This window comes from Cricetulus griseus, chromosome 4, assembly GCF_003668045.3.
Source record: "Cricetulus griseus strain 17A/GY chromosome 4, alternate assembly CriGri-PICRH-1.0, whole genome shotgun sequence".
Lineage (NCBI taxonomy): Eukaryota > Metazoa > Chordata > Mammalia > Rodentia > Cricetidae > Cricetulus > Cricetulus griseus.
The window spans coordinates 55,837,203-55,857,248 of record NC_048597.1 but is presented as its reverse complement, the minus strand read 5'-3'; the positions used below and the strand labels follow the sequence as shown (position 1 = coordinate 55,857,248).

The window sequence follows — 20,046 nt, the reverse complement described above, 5'->3', positions numbered from 1 at the left end:
CACATTTTCTGGGTCTGTTCCAGCAAACCTACCTGCCCCAACACCCAGTGAAGGTACAGAATATACCACAGTGAGGCTGCCTTTGTAGGTTGGGCAGAGCCCTTGCCTTCCTCAGCTTGGTTTCTCCGTAGGGAATGCTTGTGATATTTATTTACTAGTGTGACCCAGAAGCAAGTGGCAGAGGCTGTTGCCTCTGAGAGGAGGAATGTGGCTCCACAGAGACTCTTAGCCTCTTGAAATAACAAGTTCGTACATTGTAAGGTGTGAAGATGAGGTTTGGTTTGGTTTCACTGTCTTGTTTTCACATCCCAGCCGGCAGCTTGTGCAAGCGGAAGAGTCCAGAATGTGACAGAGAGACCTCCATCTGCACCGACCTGGATGGCGTCGCGCTGTGTCAGTGCAAGTCGGGCTACTTTCAGTTCAACAAGATGGATCACTCTTGCCGAGGTAGCGACGGGTTCCCAGCAGTTCTAGATGCCTTCCTGAGATAGGCGGGTGCAGTGCATGCCATGCTGGTAGTCTCTGCTCTGGGGGTGACACTTCTAAATTGGGGGTAACTGGTTCTTGCTATTGGGCCAGCAGCAGGAGTGGATACAGTATATCCTTGCATGTATCTCCCGGTGCATGCTGGTTTAGCCAGTCCTGTTCAAAAGAAAAGAGAATGAAAGCTGTCACAAGGGTCCCCTTCTCTCCCTTCCAGTTGGAAGAAGTTAGAAAAGGTGTTTTTATCCCCAAAGCTTTGTGTGTTGCTTGTTAACCTGTAGGGGACACTGTAGCCATGCCTGCGAGGGCGTGGTCAGGGTGATTTAGGGAAGCAGGTGTGCCCTACATTAACCACTAATGGTAAAAATGCAGGCACAGAGCAGAGCCTGGGTTTTTCAGAGGCCACTGTGACTCAGTACTTACTGATGCCTGGGACATCAGGACATTAGGTAGGACACCAGGTCAGAACCACCGTCCACCTCATCAGTTAGGTTTCATCTTAAGCAGGCACTTGGTTTCTCTGAGCCTCAGTTTCCTCTTCTTTGAAATGAATGTGGTGACACTTCATCCTGAGAATAACAGAAAGCTGTGTCTAAAGCTGTGCTTTGTAACCCTTGGGGACTTGCTCTTGTATTTATCTAGGTTGTTGTTGTCTTGATGGATTGTTATTTAAAAGATTTCTTGGTGTGTTGGAGACTAGAAATCTAATTCTGCCAGCCTTTTTATAATGTTTGTTTGTTTGTATTTTATGTATGAGTGCTCTGCATGTACACCTGCATCCCAGAAGAGGGCATCAGATCCCACTGTAGATGGTTGTGAGCCACCATGTGGTTGCTGGGAGTTGAACTCAGGACCTCTGGAAGAGCAGCTGGTGCTCTTCACCTCTGAGCCATCTCTCCAGCCCCATTCTGCCAGTCTTTTAGAAGCTGAAGAGATTCACTCCATTGAAGATGAAGTCCACACTCAATGAGTGTGGTCCAAAAAGTTTGCCTTGAAATCAATTTTATTCCGGTCCAGAGTGCCGAGTTCCCTGGCTCCACAGTCTGTGATGATCAGCCAGGCTGGCAATACAGAGGCTACTTTTTCAGAGTCACAGTGTCACAGCACAGATTTCCTACTCAGTCAACACCTTGCTGGTGGCAGACGTACTGGGATTCTAGATAAAAATCACATACAAGGGCAAGGTGACATGCCACTTGGGTCAGGACTTTCCTTAGAGGACTCATTTCATCAAAAGAGTATAGAAACATGTTTCAGGCAGCACATTCATCTTGAACCTTCGACCTTCTGACGGTGTTAGATTCAGATAGAAAATTCTTTTGAGGTCCCATGTGGAAGGCTCACCCACTTTCCGATAGGAACACCCACTCTCCGAGTTGAGCTTCAGAACTGATGTGATTGGTCCCCAGCATCGCATGGCCATGCCAAAACTGTTGCTTTGCCTCAAAGACAATGCTCCTAACCCCTTCTTATCTGCTTTTCTGCCCTTCTTAGAGGTGGGGGCTGGAGCTCAGCTGCATTGGGAAAGTGGTGGTGTTGAAGTTGGTGTGTTGTGGTGTTGTGCTGTGTGCTATGGACCTGTGATAAAGATGAGCAGGACCAGGGTGTGCAGAGGAGCTGGCCTCGTGAACACTACTTCAAGAATGGCCCTGGCTACCACCCTTGCTCCTGACTGGCTTGGGTCACTTCTTTCTACTCCAAGTCAGCAATGTCCTAACTGTCACTTACAGGCAACCTTGGTCAGAGGTGGCATTGGGTAAGCCTCTGTAAGAAGGTCATCTGCTTCAGTTTTATATGTAGCTTTGAAAGTATGGCAAAGACAGTATAGTGATGTCTGTGTGCGACAGTAAGAGGCATGCGTGTATGCCACATAAAAACTTGGCAACCGATAGCTTGAATGACAGCATTTTAGGTAGCTCCGCTGTCCTCGAGCTCACGATCTTCCTGTCTCAGCTTCCCAAAGATTCCAGGCATATGTCACCATGATCCTTTTTAGGTTGTCATTTTCAGTATGTGTGCTTTAAGTGACACAGGTGCCACCAACCTTATGTTTAACTGGTAATGACCAAGAAACAGCATGGGAAGACCCTGACTAGCCTTGGGCCTTGTTGTTGAACACCGGTGAGGCCCTGTCTCAAGCAGTGGCCATAGGTCTCTAATGAATGGATACTGGAAGTTTTGTGGACTCTAGCTCTGTCATATGGGTTAGCAGTGACATCTTCTGGTCATTCATGCTAGCACAGACATTTAAAATTAAAATGTGTCCTTCCTGGGCTTCTTAGTTTCCTTCCAGCATACAGGCATCAATTCTAGGAACCTATTTACCCCTTATGACTAGATTGAGACTAGCATTTTTAAAGGTTTGGGGTTTTTTTGGGGGGGGGTGTGATTTGTTTTTTAAAACAGGGTCTCACTCTGTAGTCCTGGTGGGCCTTGAACAGAGATCCTCCTGCCTCTGCCCCCTTAGTGCTGGAATTAAAGGCATGCACCATCACACCTGACAAAATTTTATTTTTTATTAGTCATTTATTTATGGATTTATTTATTTATTTTGGTTTGGTTTGGTTTGGGTGGGTGGATTTTAGAGACAGGGTTTCTCTGTGTAGCTTTGGAGCCTGTCCTGGAACTTGTTCTGTAGGCCAGGCTGGCCTTGAACTCACAGAGATCCTACTGCCTCTGCCTCCCAGGTGCTGGGATTAAAGCCGGGAGCCACCACAGCCTGGCTAAAATTTTTATTTTAATTTTATGTGTTGTTTATGTGCTACACATGTGCAAGTAGTCTAGGAGTCCAGTAGAGGGCATCATATCCTCCAAAGTGAGAGTTACAGGTGGTTGGGAGCCAACCGCCTGTCTCTTGGCATAGCAGTAAGTGCTCTTAGTCACTGAGCTGTCTCTGCAGCCTAGATTCTAACAGTCTTCATCTCTTTAATGACAACCACTTTAGGATTGTATCTAGGATAGGGCTTAAGAATGTTGTAAGTAGGGTTCAAGTGTCTATTGAAGTGACCATAGGGCAACAAATGTGTCTTAGGACTGGGATGTCTGGACTTAGTGTCCTGCAAAGGGGTTAAGCTTCCGCCATGTACTTTAAACTTGATTTTGAAACCTTACCAGTAGGAGAAACCCATTGAGGCCATATATGCAAATTCTTGCCACATTCGTTCTGTCTCTAGTGCTCTGGGGTCAGAGTCCCTCTGGGATATGTGAGGAACTGGGAGTGTCTTTACCAGCAAGGTTTTCCCTGAGAGTCCCGAGAGCAACACCAGGTACACAGGAACACTCAGTCTTTGACAAATGGTGGATACACCCTTTAAAAAAATATTTCATGTGTGTATATTTGTTCATTTGTTTGTTGTAAGTACATGTGGTGATCAGAGGACAACTTGATGGAATCACTTCCCTTTCCACCATGTGGGTCCTGGGGCTTAAACTCAGGTCATCATGCTTGGTGGCAAATGTCTTTCTTTGCCCACTGAGCGACCTCGCCGTCTCATGCCCTCTTGATTAGAGAAATGTTGTACATCAGGGAGTCAGGATACCTTTGATGCTAAATGAAAATAGCACAAGCCACCAGCTGGAGCTCACAGGCAGGACAACAGATGGCCCTTGCACATGGCTGGATGACAGCGAGGAGTGGAGAGCTCCCACCCAGCAGATGAGGGTTGGGTGTGTAGATGGATGTAACAGTGTTTTCAGGAAGAAGTGTTCAGAATAGAATATACTGGTGACATCAGCCCACCTCAGTGCTGAGGTGGAGAGGTGAGCTTTCCCCACGGAGTGTTCTTGTGGTGTGAGCCAGAAATTGTCCCTCAGGGGCTTCCCTCACTCCCACAGCACCACTGTAGCATGACAGAGCCACAGGGTAGGAGGGGAAGCATGAGAGAGGAAGTGATGCTTTCTACCCGGGCCAGGAAAAGGCAGGTGCCCTCTGTTCCATAGAGGAGGCCTTGCGTTCCTAAGGTCGGCAGAGACTCAAGGTGTCAAAGAAGGGGGATACAGCCTCATCTCCTCTCAGAATAGGATACGATTACACTCTCTCGTTAAATAGAGGATTTGAAACACCTATTGAAAATCCATATAATGAGCCAGATGGTAGAGACAGATACCTTGAATCCTAGCAGGTGGATCTCTGAGTTAGAAGCCAGCCTGGTCTACAGAGTGAGTTCCAAAACCAGCCAGGGTACACAGAGAAACCCTGTCTCAAAAACAAAACAAAAAAAAAGGAAAAAAATTCATATAAAGAAACAAAATTTTTAGATATTAAAAGGGGGCCCTCAGGATGACTAAGTGGACAGAGACATGGGCCTGAATTCAATTCCCACATCCCCTCAAAATAGCAGAAAAGAGCTGACTTGTTCTCTAACCTCTGTTTGTGCCCATGGCATGCAAGCAGGGCACTCACACATAAAAATTAAATAAGTAAATAAATGCTCGAAATGCGCACTGACTGGCCAGGGAGAATGAAATTAACAAGTAATTTACAAAAGAAGAAACACAAAGAGCAGTAACTATTTTTCAATAGTGCTCAACATCCCTGGTCATCAGGGCAAAGCAAATCAAAGCTACTTTGAGATAGCACCGCACCCCGCTGGGAATGCACATCAGCAGATCTGACAACAGATGTCAGAGGATGTGGGGACAGGAGCCCCTGTTCGCTGCCGATGGGGGTGCAAATCAATACATCAGCATGGAAGTCAGTTTGGAAGATTCTTAAAAGATTAAAAATAGAACTACGTAAGTCAGCTGTATCACCCTAGTATCTACCCAGAGAACCCCATGCCCTACCAGAAAGGTATTTACATACCATGTTTATTGCTGCTCTGTTTATGATAGCAAGGAAACGAAACCGACTTTGATGTCCATCAACAGATAAGTAGTGAAAATGTAGCACATATACAAAATGAAATGGAGTATTATTCAGCTGTAAAGAAATATAGAGAGTGTGAAATAATTTTCAGAAAATACAGGGAACCAGAAGGTATAATATTAAGCAAGCTCATCTGAGTTCTGAGAGAAAAGAAAATAAAACCACATGTTCTCCCTTATGTGCAGACCCTGACCTGTAATGTAGACATGTATATATGCAAACAGCCTTTAAGTGTGGGTACAGTGTAACATTTAGAAAGGAGACCTAGTAAGGCTAATACCAGATAATGAAGAGATCCGAATGAAGGCAAAAGGACATGAGTCTTGAAAAAGAATATAAAGCTAATTATTTTTCTAGTTTCAACTGTGTTGTAAGGTGGTTTTTTTTGTGATGGATAACACAAATGTGGTGGATAAAAAATGCAATTGAGAGTTAAAGTGTAGCACCCTGAGTGAAGCTAGGTGGTGGTGGCGAACGCCTCTTGTCCCAGCACTTGGGAGGCAGAAGCAAGTGGATTTCCGAGTTTGAGACCAGCCTGGTCTTCAGAGCGAGTTCCAGGACAGCCAGAGCTACAGAGAGAAACCCTGTCTCAAACAAACAAAACAACAAAAACCCTAAGTGAAGCTCTATGGCTTTAGCATAGTCATTCTAACTGTATAGAAGTTTGTTGAAACGTATAGAATTTGGGACAGGATAAGTGTGTATTTGTGTGGATAGATGAGTGATGTTTTTGTTTGTGAATTCATTATAATAATAAAGTGGTTTTCTGTTCAAGATAGGGTCTCACTATGTAGCTCTGGCTGGCCTGGAACTCCTATAGCTCAGGCTAACCTCAAACTCACAAAGACCTGCTTCTGCCTCCCAAATGCTGGGATTAAAAGCATGCATCACCACAATCTGCGAAAGTGATGGTTTTTTATTATTATTATAAGATCACAGATTTGGCTGGTTAGGTATGGCATGGAAGGGAAAAAAAAAAGGAAAGATAATGGGCATAGTGTCACATGCCAGTGACCTCAGCTTTGGGAAGCTGAAGCAGGAGAGCTGTGAGTTGAAAGACAGCAAAGAGCAGAAAAGAGCTGACTTGTACATATTTAGGGCGTAAGTCAGGTTGAAGGAAATCTGGTTGCTTTGTTGAGGCTGGAAGGAAAGTGAACATGCAGAAAGCTAAAGCGTGTATCTGCTAAGGTAAGCCGTACATCGAAGGTCTAAGCTCAGATACTAATTCGGAACCAGCAAGATGATGACTTTGAAAGGAGGCAGAGCCCATAAAGCAAAGCACGCTTGTGGTCCAGGAGACACCCTATCATTTGGGCATTGAGACCCACAAGAAGTTTCTCTGGACATGCTCACTAAGAGGTTACTGTGGTATTGTAGCATTGCGGTCCATGGCATCCTGCAATAGATGGTTCTTTGGGGATCTCTTGTGGCTGCTGCTTAAGGTAAACAGCCCGGAGTGTGTGAGTCTGTAGCTCAGGAAGTGCGTCTTCAGAGCCCATTGTGTGTTCGAGACTCTTTAATGATCTGTGATGAGACCAATTTCAGGTGATTTGGAATAGTGTTTGTCAAACTGTATTCCACAAAACTGTTGCAATTAATAGATGGTGTATGACAGTAAAATGAATGCTAGGAATATTTAGCTTCTAGCATTAAGACATAAAGAAGAAAAATATTAAGCACTTCTACACAGATGATACTGTTATGTACAAATTCATGGCAGAACATGGAGGCCTCCTGTCCCAGCCTGCAGGGTGTGTACCTGCCACCCCATCCCCAGCCCTTGCTTGCCCTGGCCACTCACAACTCCCCACTACTGTGTCTGATCCCTGCTGGCAGCTCTACATTCTGTGATTTTATTTTTTTTTTAGTATGATCTCTTATTCGATGTGTATTAGGCATTATCATGAATCAAATTTTTATCATTCCTTGCATCAAGGAATTTGTGTGCAGGGCCATTTTTCATTGTCTGCTTTGATCCAGGCAAGAGTTACCATTCGTGATGTTTGGTTGAGTTATTGTAATATTGAACGTATCCTGTGATCAAACAAGCTTGAGAGTTACCGAGCCAGGTGAAGAGCTGGGCCTTAGCCTATTCAGTGGTCCCAGAAGGGTCAAAGCTATGTTACGGTCAGGTGAAAATTAGGGCACTTCTAGAAATGTCTAGACTCTCTGGCACAGATTATAGGGTAAGCATTCACTTATGAAAACCTGGGCATCAACCAGGACTGGGTTCCAGAGGGTGTCACCCACAACTTCTTCCTCCTCATGGAAGAGGGCTAAGGTGTATCACCTCCTCTGAGAAACCATTATTATTACTATTTTCTCATAATCCTCTCTTTACTGATGGGAAACTGAGCCACAAGGAGGTCAAGAAAAGTTTCTTGATCACTTGAAGAGTTGAGATGACAACAGTGTTCTGGTCAGGATATAGATAACTTAAAAACTTGTGTTTGCTTCTAGAATATTCTTGTGGGCTGGTGTTTAATAAATGTGAGCTCTGATCCCGTGGACCCTCATGGCTTTTCCTTTTCTCTTTCAGCGTGTGAAGATGGATATAGGCTAGAAAATGAAACCTGTATGAGGTGGGTTTCCTATTCGCTTTTTGGGATCAACTTGTTAAAAATGGTTTTTAAAAACTACCCTAAAAGACAGACCATCCAGGCAGATAGTGGTGGCACACTCCTTTAATCCCAGCACGTGGGAGGCAGAGGCAGGTGGATCTCAGAGTTCTAGGTCAGCCTGGTCTACAGAGTGAGTTCCAGGAAGGCCAGGGCAACACAGAAAAACAAAAACAAACAAAACAAAGACAGACCGTCCTAATAAAGAACCTATCCTAAGTAAAAAAAATTTTCTCCCATCCATCGCCCCCTTATAGCTTTTGAGATTTGAACCTGAGTCGTCTTTTGTCTTTCTTGACTTACAGTTGCCCATTCGGCCTTGGTGGTCTCAACTGTGGAAACCGTAAGTATCCTGAAGTGGAGAAAGGTGACTGGGTGGGGCCGGGCCTGCTGACAGCTTCCTCCCCTCTCCACTGTATGCTTAAGGCCTGGCTGGGTGCGTGAGAAAAACAGAGAGTAAGCCCTGCACAGTGCTTTCCCAATCTCAAATTCTAGGGGAAGAAATAAACACCTGTGCACAGCTCCGCCTGTGCCGTGAGCATGCTGTGGGAGGCACGGAGCAGAGTCCTCGCCTCAAGGAGAATCCAAGACACTCAGGAGTGTTTCTTGGAAATACTGGAATTGGAGGGGGGTTTAGAGAGACTGTGCAGATGGAGGGATGGAGTGAGTGTAAGAAGGATGTCTGGGGGTGGTGAGGGAATCATTTAGGGCCCATTTAGAGTCTTGGGGAGCCACAGATCCATGGTGTTTTAGGAACAGTTTGTAAGTGGGTGTGCCCAAATTATTAAAGGAAAAAAAGAGGAAAGTCCAACATTAGGTTTGCAAAGTACACAGGAAGGGAGCTGTCGGGCAGGTGTGTTCCTAGGCTGTGGTGGGTAACTGCTAGGAAGCTAGCAATCGCAGCACAGGAGAGACAGATGATTGGGGGAAGCCATTGAGACTACAGTGAGCAAGAGACAGTATAAGAGTCAGGAGACTTCCAATGTAGTGCAGACTAGGGACAAAGGCCAGCCTCAGAAGTCGCCTGCCATGAGGAGAGTCTTACTTGCAAAGCTCAAGGTGGTCGGTGCTGCTGATGGTGTGGCAGGCATGATCCAGTCCCTTCTGAAGAATAGTTTGAGCCATTTTAGAGTTGCTTGCCCTGGCATTTTTCGAGATGGAAGTTACCTTCAAAATTATGAAATAAAATTTGTGATACAGGATATGGTAGAGTATAAAAAGAATAATAGCAATCAAGACAGTTCCGGGTAGCTTTGCCCCTGTTGTACAGGTAATGTGTGAATGGTAAATATGTAAGTTTACCAGGTTGGAAGTAGACATGATTTTATTCCCTGTGTGTTAAGACTCTCCCACCCCAATTGCTATTTCCTACTGTATGGACCACTTTTTCTTTTTCTTTCTTTCTTCTCTTTCTTTATTTCTTTTCCTTTTCTTTCTTTTTTTTTATTTCTTTCTTTTTTCTTTTTTGACAAGGTCTCTTGATGTAGCCCTGGCTGTCCTCTATAGACCTCTGCCTCCTGAGTGTTAGGTTCTAGATCCTTCTGTTTTTGTGCTCAGGAGACTAGATGTCATTCTGAAAGGTAGATTGCATGTGTTCTGGGTTATATACCCTGAATCCATTTATTCTCTAAGCTCTTACAGTGAGAAAATAGTTGAGTCTATTTGTTTGTGGGGAGTCTTAAAAATAACCAGAATTTTTCCAGGTGCCCGAGACCTCTTTTCCCTCCCCATTTATCCATGTGACCCTCATTATGTCCAGCAGACACTTGCCTGGATTGTTGGCCTCAGCCTGCTTTGGGAATGGATACTGGCAGTTTACCATTAAACTGTAGTGACTTTGATATCTACTTCAAGTTAGTATTATAAAACATTTTATGGTGACTGATAAAAATGTTACGACTTGTGATAATATGTGCAGTGACACTTGTACATGCCTCAGCAGCATACCCTGAGAAACACTGGCCACCTGTCTCTTTATCTGAGGTCTGGGCCCAGCCCTGGGTGTTGGTTATGGCACTGGGGGCACCTGGACATCTCCCATTGGTGATGAAAGCCCCTGAGGAGGGCATGGCTCATCGTTCAGTGTTTTATACCACCCATCCTGGGGACTGTCACTCAACGTGATTTCTGTTTTCAAACTCTTAGTTTTGAGATGTGATCTTACTATCTATAGCCCAGGCTAGCCTCAAACTCACTATCCACCTGCCTCCATCTCTTGAGTGCAGAGGTTACAAGTGTGCTCTACCATGCCCAGTCTATTGATTTCCTGTAGGCAGGAAATGTCCCTTGATAGATTTCTTGGCACATTCTGTTCTCGAGTCCAGTGAGACAAATAAGCCAGTGTTTCCCAGTCACATGCATGACCTTGAAATTCCTACATCCCTGGCTGTCTTCCAATCCCAGGATATTCTAGGCATGGGCATAGTCTGTGCTCTACCTTTTTAAAGGGTCTTGCTAGCTTTCTAGTGCTGCCCAGGTTCCACTCCTTGCTTCTCCTAGAGTATATCCTTCAAAGGGGTAGGGTGAGTCTTTCTCAAGGCTTTAGTTCCAAAGGACATGCAGGTCACCCACACCCAAGGCACAGGGCTTCTACTGGTTTGACCCTTTTCTCTTTCCATGGAACATTTGTCTTTGTTTATACTCATGTTCCAACAATTGTGTCTTCTCCCATTGTCCAGAATTCTTTCCTAAATGTGTGATCAGACCTGTCCCTGTCCTCTGCTGTCCCCTCAGGCTTGCATAGCTCCTTTATTGCTTGACCTTTATGTTGGTTCCTCTGCACAGGTACACAACTTTGCCCCTCTCATTCCTGCGTGTTTGTGTGTGTGCATGTAGGATGTATGTATGTCCATGCATGTGTATATGTGCATGTATGTATTATGTGTGCATGCATGTGTATGCATGTGTGTGTATGTATGTATGTGTTTATATGTATGCATGTATGTGAATATGTTTATATGTATGTGTATATGTATGTATCTGTTTATTAAGTTAGGGTCTAACATATCTCCTATAGAAGCCTAAAACTTACTTTGTAACCTGAGATGGCCTCAAACTCATGATATTCCTGCCTCAGCCTTCCAAGTGCTGGGATTATAGGCATGTGCTACCATGCCAGCCATTTTGTTCTCTTTTTAAAATTTTTAACTTGTCAAAGCATAGGACAATATAAAATCATCGACTTTCCCTTTTCAAACCCCCAAATCAATTATAGTATAGATATAAGGTAAGGAAAGAGGATGTACATTGTCCATCACCCATTATATACCACGCACTGTCTGTGTGAGGACCAGCAGCTCCAGTTACCAGGGAAAGAGGAGGATGTATATTATCCATCACCCATTATGTGCCATACACCGACTGTGTGAGGACCAGAAGCTCCAGTTACCAAACACCTACTAGGCACAGTTTCAGGCCTCCTCGCTCCATACCTATAAAATCAGAATCTGGAAATTTACCAAACTCAGCAACTAGCTTGTATGCTGCCCTGCACATATCCTACAGCATGAAGAACCCAAGAGTCATCTGTGAATGTGTGTCTCTAGGAATTGGACTTCACTGAATATGTAACATTCCCACCTGACCCCCTTTTTTTTGGCTTTTTGAGACAGGGTTTCTCTGTGGCTTTGGAGCCTATCCTGGCACTAGCTCTGCAGACCAGGCTGGCCTCAAACTCACAGAGATCCTCCTGCCTCTGCCTCTGCCTCTGCCTCTGCCTCTGCGCCTCTGCCCTCTGCCTCTGCCTCTGCCTCTGCCTCTGCCTCTGCCTCTGCCTCTCTGCCTCTGCCTCTGCCTCTGCCTCTGCTCTGCCTCTGCCTCTGCCTCTGCCTCTGCCTCTGCCTCTGCCTCTGCCTCTGCCTCTGCCTCTGCCTCTGCCTCTGCCTCTGCCTCTGCCTCTGCCTCTGCCTCTGCCTCTGCCTCTGCCTCTGCCTCCCGAGTGCTGGGATTAAAGGCTAAAGGCATGCAGCCTGTAACCTATTTTTCTAAACTTTAGAAATTAAGATTATATTTTATGTGAATGAGTATTTTCCCACATGTATATGTGTGTACAGTGTGCATACCCGGTGCCCACAGAAGCCAGAAGAGGGTGTGGGAGCCTCTAGAACTGTAGTTACAGATGATTGTGAGCCACCATGTGGGTGTTGGGATTTGAACCCAGGTCCTCTGGAAGAGCAGCTGGTGCTGAGCCATCTCTCCAGCCTTGTAACCTGTTTATAACTGCAGTGTTTTCATTTCTGTCCTCTTACTATGTCACTTTCGATAGTGCCACACTATTCTATGCTATGATATACTTAAGTGCATCCCTCTGGTGACCTTTTTTTATGGGCTCATCCTCTAAGCCATTTCTCTGGTTTATGGCCACTGTCATTTCATGGCTGTAAAACTCACTGTTGCTCCAGATTCGTTTCTTCTTACCATGGTCAGACATTTTTGTCCATCCGTCTCTCCTGCCCATTCCACATGCCCTTTTCTTCAAAGCCTCGGAAAGCTAAAGTCAGCACCTGTGTCCAAAAGATCAGTTAAAATGATACCGTAAGACAGCGCCCTTGGTAGAGATGGTAAAGGGTATGTGAGATCTCTTCATTCTGTTTTATTATGTTATTATTATTATTTCCTTTATTTAAAATTTTAATTAGTATATACACTTTTAGGTTTCACTGTGGCATTTTCAAGCGTAATTCCTTTATGTCAATTCTTCTTACCCCACCTTCCCCCTCAGTACCCTTCCACCTCCCCATAGCCTCCTTTCCTCATGTCACGTGTGTCCTGTGGCCTCCCCCTCAACTCCTTTCCCCCTTGTAGTCTCACGCTCACCCCGCTCATATACGGGCGTGTAAATATTACAAGCTAGGTCCCAGACAGCAGAGTCTGGGTCATTCCACTTAGTCCGCAGTGATGTCTCTACAAGGAAAAGAAAAAGTAGTGTGTGACAGTTGGTCCCTAAAGGGACAGAAGGGGATGATGACACACACTTGTAATTCTGGTACTTGGAAAGGTGGAGCAGGAGGAACGTTGGGTTTGAGGTTCACCTGGACTACATAGTGAGTTCCAAGTCACCCTAGGCTATTTAACCAGAGTTATTCCTGCCCACCTCACTGTCTGCTACTTTCATGCCATTGATATATATATATCAATTGGGAATATATATATCAATTCCCAACACCCACATGGTGGCTCACAATCATCTGTAACTACAGTTCTAGAGGCTCCCACACCCTCTTCTGGCTTCTGTGGGCACAGGTTATGCACCGTACACACATATACATGTGGGGAAACATATGCGTGTGTGTTGTGTGTGTGTGTGTGTGTGTGTGTGTGTGTGTTTCTCAGTATGAGAGAAAGCCAACAATATTCATATTTCTGAGTTGGCTTATTTTACTTAAAATGATGTTATCCAGTTCCAACCATTTTCCTGCAAAGTATGTTGTTTTTCATACAAAACCGTTTGTTTCTGAGAGGAAGGAGCTGTAAACTGCAGCCATTTACAGGGGTCGAATAGTGGATATTCGGTTGTTTTGCTGGAATTGAGAAAATTTAGTGTGATGTATGGGATAAAAGTTAAAAAAAAAAGTTAAAAGTTAAACTTTTTTGCTTTTTGAGACAGGTCCTCACTCTGTAGCCCTGGCTGTCCTACAACTTGCTGGGTAGACCAGTCTGGCCTTGAACCACAGAGATGCCTGTCTCTGCCTCCTGAGTGCTGGGATCAAAGATGTGCTCCACTAAGCCTGGATTAGACTTTGGTTTTTACAAACAGAAGAAGCCAGGCTTTGCAGCACATGACTGTAATCCCAGGTTCAGACAGGAAGATTATTTCAACTTTTCGGTCAGTGTGGGCTACCTGTAATCCCAGAACTCTGGTGTAGAGGCTAGCAGCAGTTCAAGGGCATCCTTGGCTACTTAGCAAGTTAGAGGGGTTCTTGGGCTACATGAGACTTCATCTCAAAAATTAAATAAGTAAGTAAATAAATAAGTAGAGCATAGGGAGCCGTTGAAGTTTCTTAAAACAGGGAAATACCATGCTCAGGCTTGCTGTCCAGATAAGAGATGACAGGAGCTCAGGGCAGACCTGGTAGGGGTGAAGAATACAGATGTGGGGCTGGAAAGAGGGCTCAGGGGTTAAGAACACTACCTGCTCTTCCAGAGTACAGTTCAGTCCCCAGCACCCACATTGAGTTGCTCACAACTACCTATAACACCAGCTCCATGGGATCTGCCACCCTCTTGTGTCACATACATGTGAGGGATACACACACACACACACACACACACACACACACACACACACACACACACACAAATACACAAATGATAAATTTAATTCTTTAAAAAAATATTGGGGGGGGGAGGCTAGAGAAATCATACAGTGGTTAAGAGCACTTGTTGCTCTCCCAGAGGACCCGGGTTCCATTACCAGCTCTTATACCGTAACTTACAGCCATTTGCCATTCCAGTTCCAAGGGGTCCAAAGCCTGATTTTGACCTCTGTGGGCATGCACATGGCATATATACACACTCTCAGTGTGTAGACACACTCTCATACACATACCATAAAATGAATGCAATCCTAGAGGTTTGTTTTGCCTTCACTTTTAGGAGAACCTCTGAAAGCATGCATTGAGAGGCAAGGAAGATGAGGTTATGTAATGTGATTGGCGCTTCCTGTATATTGCAGTGCTAATCCTTTTCATAAGAGTCTGGCCTCCTTGCTATTTAGTAAAAGGCTATGTAAAGGGTCCATAGCTCGTCATTAACTCTTCCACTCATAACCCTTAATGTAGGAGTCCATCCAGGCAGGGTGAGAGCTGTGGCACTATGCTGTAGCCTTGACTTTATGAAAATGGCTACAGACCATTATTTTAGTCTTAATTTACTTCAAAAGTCTGGTCATTTGGGGCTGGAGAGATGGCTCGGTGGTTAAGAGCACTGTCTGCTCTTGCAGAGGACCTGGGTTCTGCTCCCAGGACAGTTTACAACCCTCTGTGACTCCTGTCCCAGGGGGTCTCATGTCCTCTCCTGGCCAGTTTGGTCATGCCATAGATAAATAATTGAGTAGAACATTAGCAATGAGATTTTTTTTTCCTTTTCGTGATAGGTTTTCTCTGTGTAGTGCTGGATGTCCTGGAACCTGCTCTGTAGACCAGGCTGGCCTCAAACCTACAGAGCTTCAACTACCTCTCTCTCCTGAGTGCTGGGATTAAAGGCACAGCCACCATACCCGCTAAAAGAAATACCTTTTTTAAAAAAGAAAATTTAGTTATCGGCCTGTCATAGTAAATCTTGCAACCTGAGAAACCAATTTTAATTGTATTTCCACAAGAAAGAAATGGAAAACTACATATAATTTATAAGAAATAATTTTGCTACAAATATACAGATATAAAACCCAATTAATTATACCTTCCAGCATTGTTATATATGGTATACGCTTCTATCGGGGCTAGTTTCTGGTAATTAAATTCATGTGTAAGGAGCCTTCTGGGTCCCTAGCATAGTTTATGCAATGACCCCAAACCCTAGACTTAACAGATCAGTAATATTCCTTCAGAAATTGGAGAGTTTAACCTGTCTCAGTTCTGTTTTACCAAGTAAGGCCCTAAAACTGAATCTAGCATCTAATTTTTTTGTTTGGTTTTGAGACAGGGTTTCTCTGTATAGCCCTGACTGTCCTGGAACCTGCTCTGCAGACCAGGCTGGCCTTGAACTCATAGAGATCTGTCTACTTCTGCCTCCAGTGTGAATTACGCATCTTTATCTTTACTGTCACCAGCAAGATAACAAGTTAAATTTCCTGACGTATAATTTTCACATGATAGAAGGCACCCATCTTAAATGAGAGAGAGAAAAATGTAAGAGTAAAATCTCTCAGAATAGTTTGGGGAAACTTAATGCTTGCCTGTCTCTTTCTCTTTTGTGGCTCAGTGACATCATTAGGGCTGTCCTATAGGAAGAATTTCAGGGCCATCACCCTTGAAGGGGGATGAACAGTGAAATTCTAGCCTTTGAGATTTCTGGGCCAGAGACCAGGCAGTGGGAAAGAGCAGCCAGGGTCATGTTGACAGAGGTAGGGGTGAGGCGGAGGTCTGCTTATTACTCATGACCTCCTGTTTGATGTGTTCCTTTGTTTGATGTGTTTAGCCTATCAGCTCATCACCGTGGTGATAGCGGCAGCAGGAGGTGGCCTTCTACTCATCCTGGGCATCGCACTCATTGTTACCTGTTGCAGGTGAGTGATGAGAACTCAAATTTAAATCCCTTTTTATCCACTGTGCTATTCAGAGGGTTAATTTTTAACCTTGAATAAACCCAGTGCTGGGGAGACTGAGGCAGAAGGAATATGACTTTGAGAATGAGAACAGCCTGGATTCATAGCAAATTCTAAGCAAGCCTGGGATACATAATAAAATCCTGTCTCCAAAGAACCAAAGATAAATAAATAACACAACCAACTAGGTAAAAAGGTGAACTGGACTTTATCAAAATCCAAAACTTTCAAACTCTAGAGCTGAGGATGTGACTCCATTGGTAGAATGCTTGCCTAGCATGCATGAAGCATTTGCTCGCCAAATGCAAAACTAAGCATGGTGTTGTCCTCTTATGATCCCAGCCCAGAAGATAAAGGCAGGAGGAATAAATAATTCAAAGTTATCCTTAGCTATAAAGCAAGTGCAAGGTCAGTCAGGGATACAGGAGGCTGTTTTGAAAATACGAAGCAACCGGATCTGGTGACACTCGCCTTTAATCCCAGCACTCTGGAGGCAGAGACACCCGGATCTCCTGGAGTTAAAGGCCGACCTGATGAAATACCTCCACACAAGAACCTGTCCTGCTGTATTCACAGCAATTCTCTTCCTAAGAGTCAAAAGGGGTAACGGTCCCAGTGCCTGTGAGCTGATGAATCCAAAAACGAATGTGACAGAGCAGTACCCCAGAGCCACATTCAGCCATTGACTGACACATAAGCAGACCTTCAAAATCTTATTCTAAATGAAAGAAGGCATCTAAAGGTCATCCGGGGTGTGATATGAATATGAGTTACTGAAGTAGTCTGTGTCTAATAGAGACAGAAAGTAGACTGGTTGGAATCTAGGGCAGAGGTCAGGTTAGAGAAGTTAGAAGACTGGGGATGGTTGCTAAGGGGTAGGTGACGATGTGGTTTTAAAATTGTGATGATGGTCGCACCACTATGAATATGTTAAAAACCATTAAAAGAGTAAATCGTATGGTTGCGTCAGTCGTCTCTCAGAACTGTGTATATATAGAGATGAAGACTGAGATGCAGGGAGAGAAGGGGGCTGCCTGAACTGTTTTAGCACTTAAGAAGGTGGAGCCACAGTTTGGATGAATAGTGATGAGCACAGTTTGTATGGGAAGGGAAGAAAAAGGGGAGGCTAGATCCCCCTTGTCTAGGATTTCCTGTTCAAGTAAAGGAAAATTACAGTCATTGATTTAGACGATATCAAATGGAAAGAATTATTTTTATTTGGAGGAACCTTACCAAAATAGTTCTTTATCTTTTTGTCCCATGAGATAAGGGCATTTTAAGGCATCCTATACCACCAGGAAGGCCACCATGAATAACTTAACTGTAAGCACCCCCTCCCTCAGGCGTGTAGACCGCATGGGATAGCCCCTTCTCATATTGCCATCAGAGATAAGTATGAGTGAAAGAAGCCAGTGAAGAGCAGTTCCGTAGAGAAATAAAGCATGGCAACTGAGAGGACATAAGCTGTGTATTGACTACATTCTTTATCACACAATGTAGTCATCTTTGGAGGGAGCCTGGACTCTTGGTTACTGAAAGGGGAAGACAGCAATGGGGGTCACTGAAGGAAGGGCTGGTACTGAAGCCATGCGATGGAACTTTTACAATGCTGAGTCATTTCTGTGCCTTTCCCAGAAACTTAAAGTGCAGAGGGAACAATGGGCTTCAGATAGTCTTACTCAGAGCAAATATAACTAAATATTTCTGATCCTCCGCCCACAAGACAGACAGCTGTCCTGACCGTTTCTAGGTAGTGAAACCTCCCGGTAGGGCTTCTGGGCCTGCTAAAATGAGAATGTGGACATCTGTAAGCAGGCGGCCCCCATTGAGGTTTTGTGGTTTGTGAAGTTGTAAGTAAAACACTGGCTGGGGAGTAGAGAGGCCAGCCCCATCCCAGGTCCCTGGTAGCTGCAGGTGAGCCATGGGCTAAATCTTCATGAGCCAGAGCTGCCTGAGACCTGGCTCCCCATGCTGGAAACCAAGAACAGTGTTGATCTTTCTCACCGACAGCCACCTGTGAACCTTGATTTCTTGTGCCCCTGGCTACCCCAGGGCACAGTGCCCTTTGCTCCCAGAGGACACTAGTAGCTCCTTTGGGACTGTCTTCATGCTCCATTTAGGCTCTTGAAGTTGGGAAATCTTTTCAAATCCTTTTTTTTTTTCTTTTTTGGATGGCAGAGGGGACACCTAATCTCAGCTTTAGTTTTTTACTCAAATATTAAATTATACTAGCATTTCTGGTGGGCAGCCACACAGAAATACGGGGAGGGGGGCAGTTCCCAGTCTATCCCAGTCTAATTTCTGTTTCGAAACACACTCATCAGTCTTATCACAGAGGCCATTTCCTGACACAACGTATTGATAGAATTTGTCGCACATTTCTTTAAAATCTCACAGAAAGAGTAAAAATGACATAAGTAAACTCATCTTCAAAAGTGGGGACTTCCAAATGTCCCCATACGCCGAGTACCCCAAGAATCCTCGCTCACAAGAATGGGGCCGAGAAGCCATTGAAATGCACGAGAATGGGAGCACCAAAAACCTTCTGCAGATGACAGACCTGTACTACTCGGTAGGTGTCTGTGCCCAGCCCCTCGGGGACCCAGCTCAGGGCTCCTCGTGGAAGTATCAAACTCAATTAAGGCTTCCAGAGAGGAGTGACACAAAAGCTCTCAGATACAGTTCATTTACCATTTGGTTTAACAATGGCCTGGCTGCATCACATTTATTGGTTTGAGTATAAGGGACACTGCACAGAGTAAATTACTTTTCGAGAGTGGTGGTCGAAAGTCCTAAACTTGCTTTTCAGAATAGAAACAGAAACTTCAAAGAAAGAAAGAATGTGGTTTTAGCCCTTTGCCCTCTCCTTTTTTGTTTGCTATCTTGTATCTCATCTCCTGTGGTTTGTCAGTCAAAACTGGGGGCTGGGAAAGACACAGCAAGAATAACTCAATGGCATCTTCACTGTGGAGGTTTTGGAGACTCAGTAGGTCTTTCACAATTGACTCTGTCCAGCCCTAGACTACATCACTGGGAAAGCTGGGAGCATACCTTAAGCCAGCGGTTCTCAGCCTTCCTAATGTTGTGACCCTTTAACCCAGTTCTTCATGTGGTGGTGACCCCAACCATAAAATTATTTCCAGTGCTACTTCAAAACAGTAATATTGCTGCTGTTATGAATCATGATATAACTATCTGATATGCGGGATATCTGATATGTGACCCCTGTGAATGGGTAGTTTGACCCACCTACCCCAGGGGTCTCGACACACCAGTTGAGAACCTCCGCCTTAAGCCGCTTTTCCTGTCCCACACTGAAGACAATAGAGCTTTTACTTGCTCAGTTCACCTCAGCACCCACCGGGTCAGCTGTAAGCAGACACAAATGGAGATATCGGGACAGAAAAGTAAACATGTCAGGAGGACTTCTCATCAGTTTGCTGTGTAGCAATAAACAGAGACCTTGCCCTGTGGGGACTTAATGGTGCTAGACATTTCTCGATAGAAACCGAAATCCCTCTGGTTGCTAGGGGATGAACCGGGAGGATCAGACTTTGGATGGGAGGGGCCGGTTTCTTCCAGTGTGCTCTTTGAAAAATTTCAGCCAGGAGGAAGAACAAGAAAGGTGGAGAAAATAAAGATGGATGTGTACTCCAGTTCGACGTCCTGTTTCCAAACAGGCATTGGTCTTTCGGCTTCTATCAGGAATGCTTCTCCGTCCCTAACTGATACTGTACTAAGTGTATCTTAACCCCACATCCTTTGCTAAGGACGCGGAAGCCCTGGTGTGGTGTGATAATTATAACAAACAAGCA

At 44.7% G+C, this 20,046-nt stretch overlaps 1 protein-coding gene across 1 annotated transcript in view; it reads left to right on the top strand.

Moving 5' to 3' along the window:
* The window catches only part of Heg1 (heart development protein with EGF like domains 1), an 81,586-nt gene that overhangs the window by 55,527 nt on the left and 6,013 nt on the right, over nt 1-20,046 (top strand). The window contains 5 exon segments of the mRNA XM_027412797.2: nt 313-447; nt 7,890-7,932; nt 8,274-8,311; nt 16,105-16,192; nt 18,629-18,803. Coding sequence (XP_027268598.1) covers nt 313-447; nt 7,890-7,932; nt 8,274-8,311; nt 16,105-16,192; nt 18,629-18,803 — 479 coding nt within the window.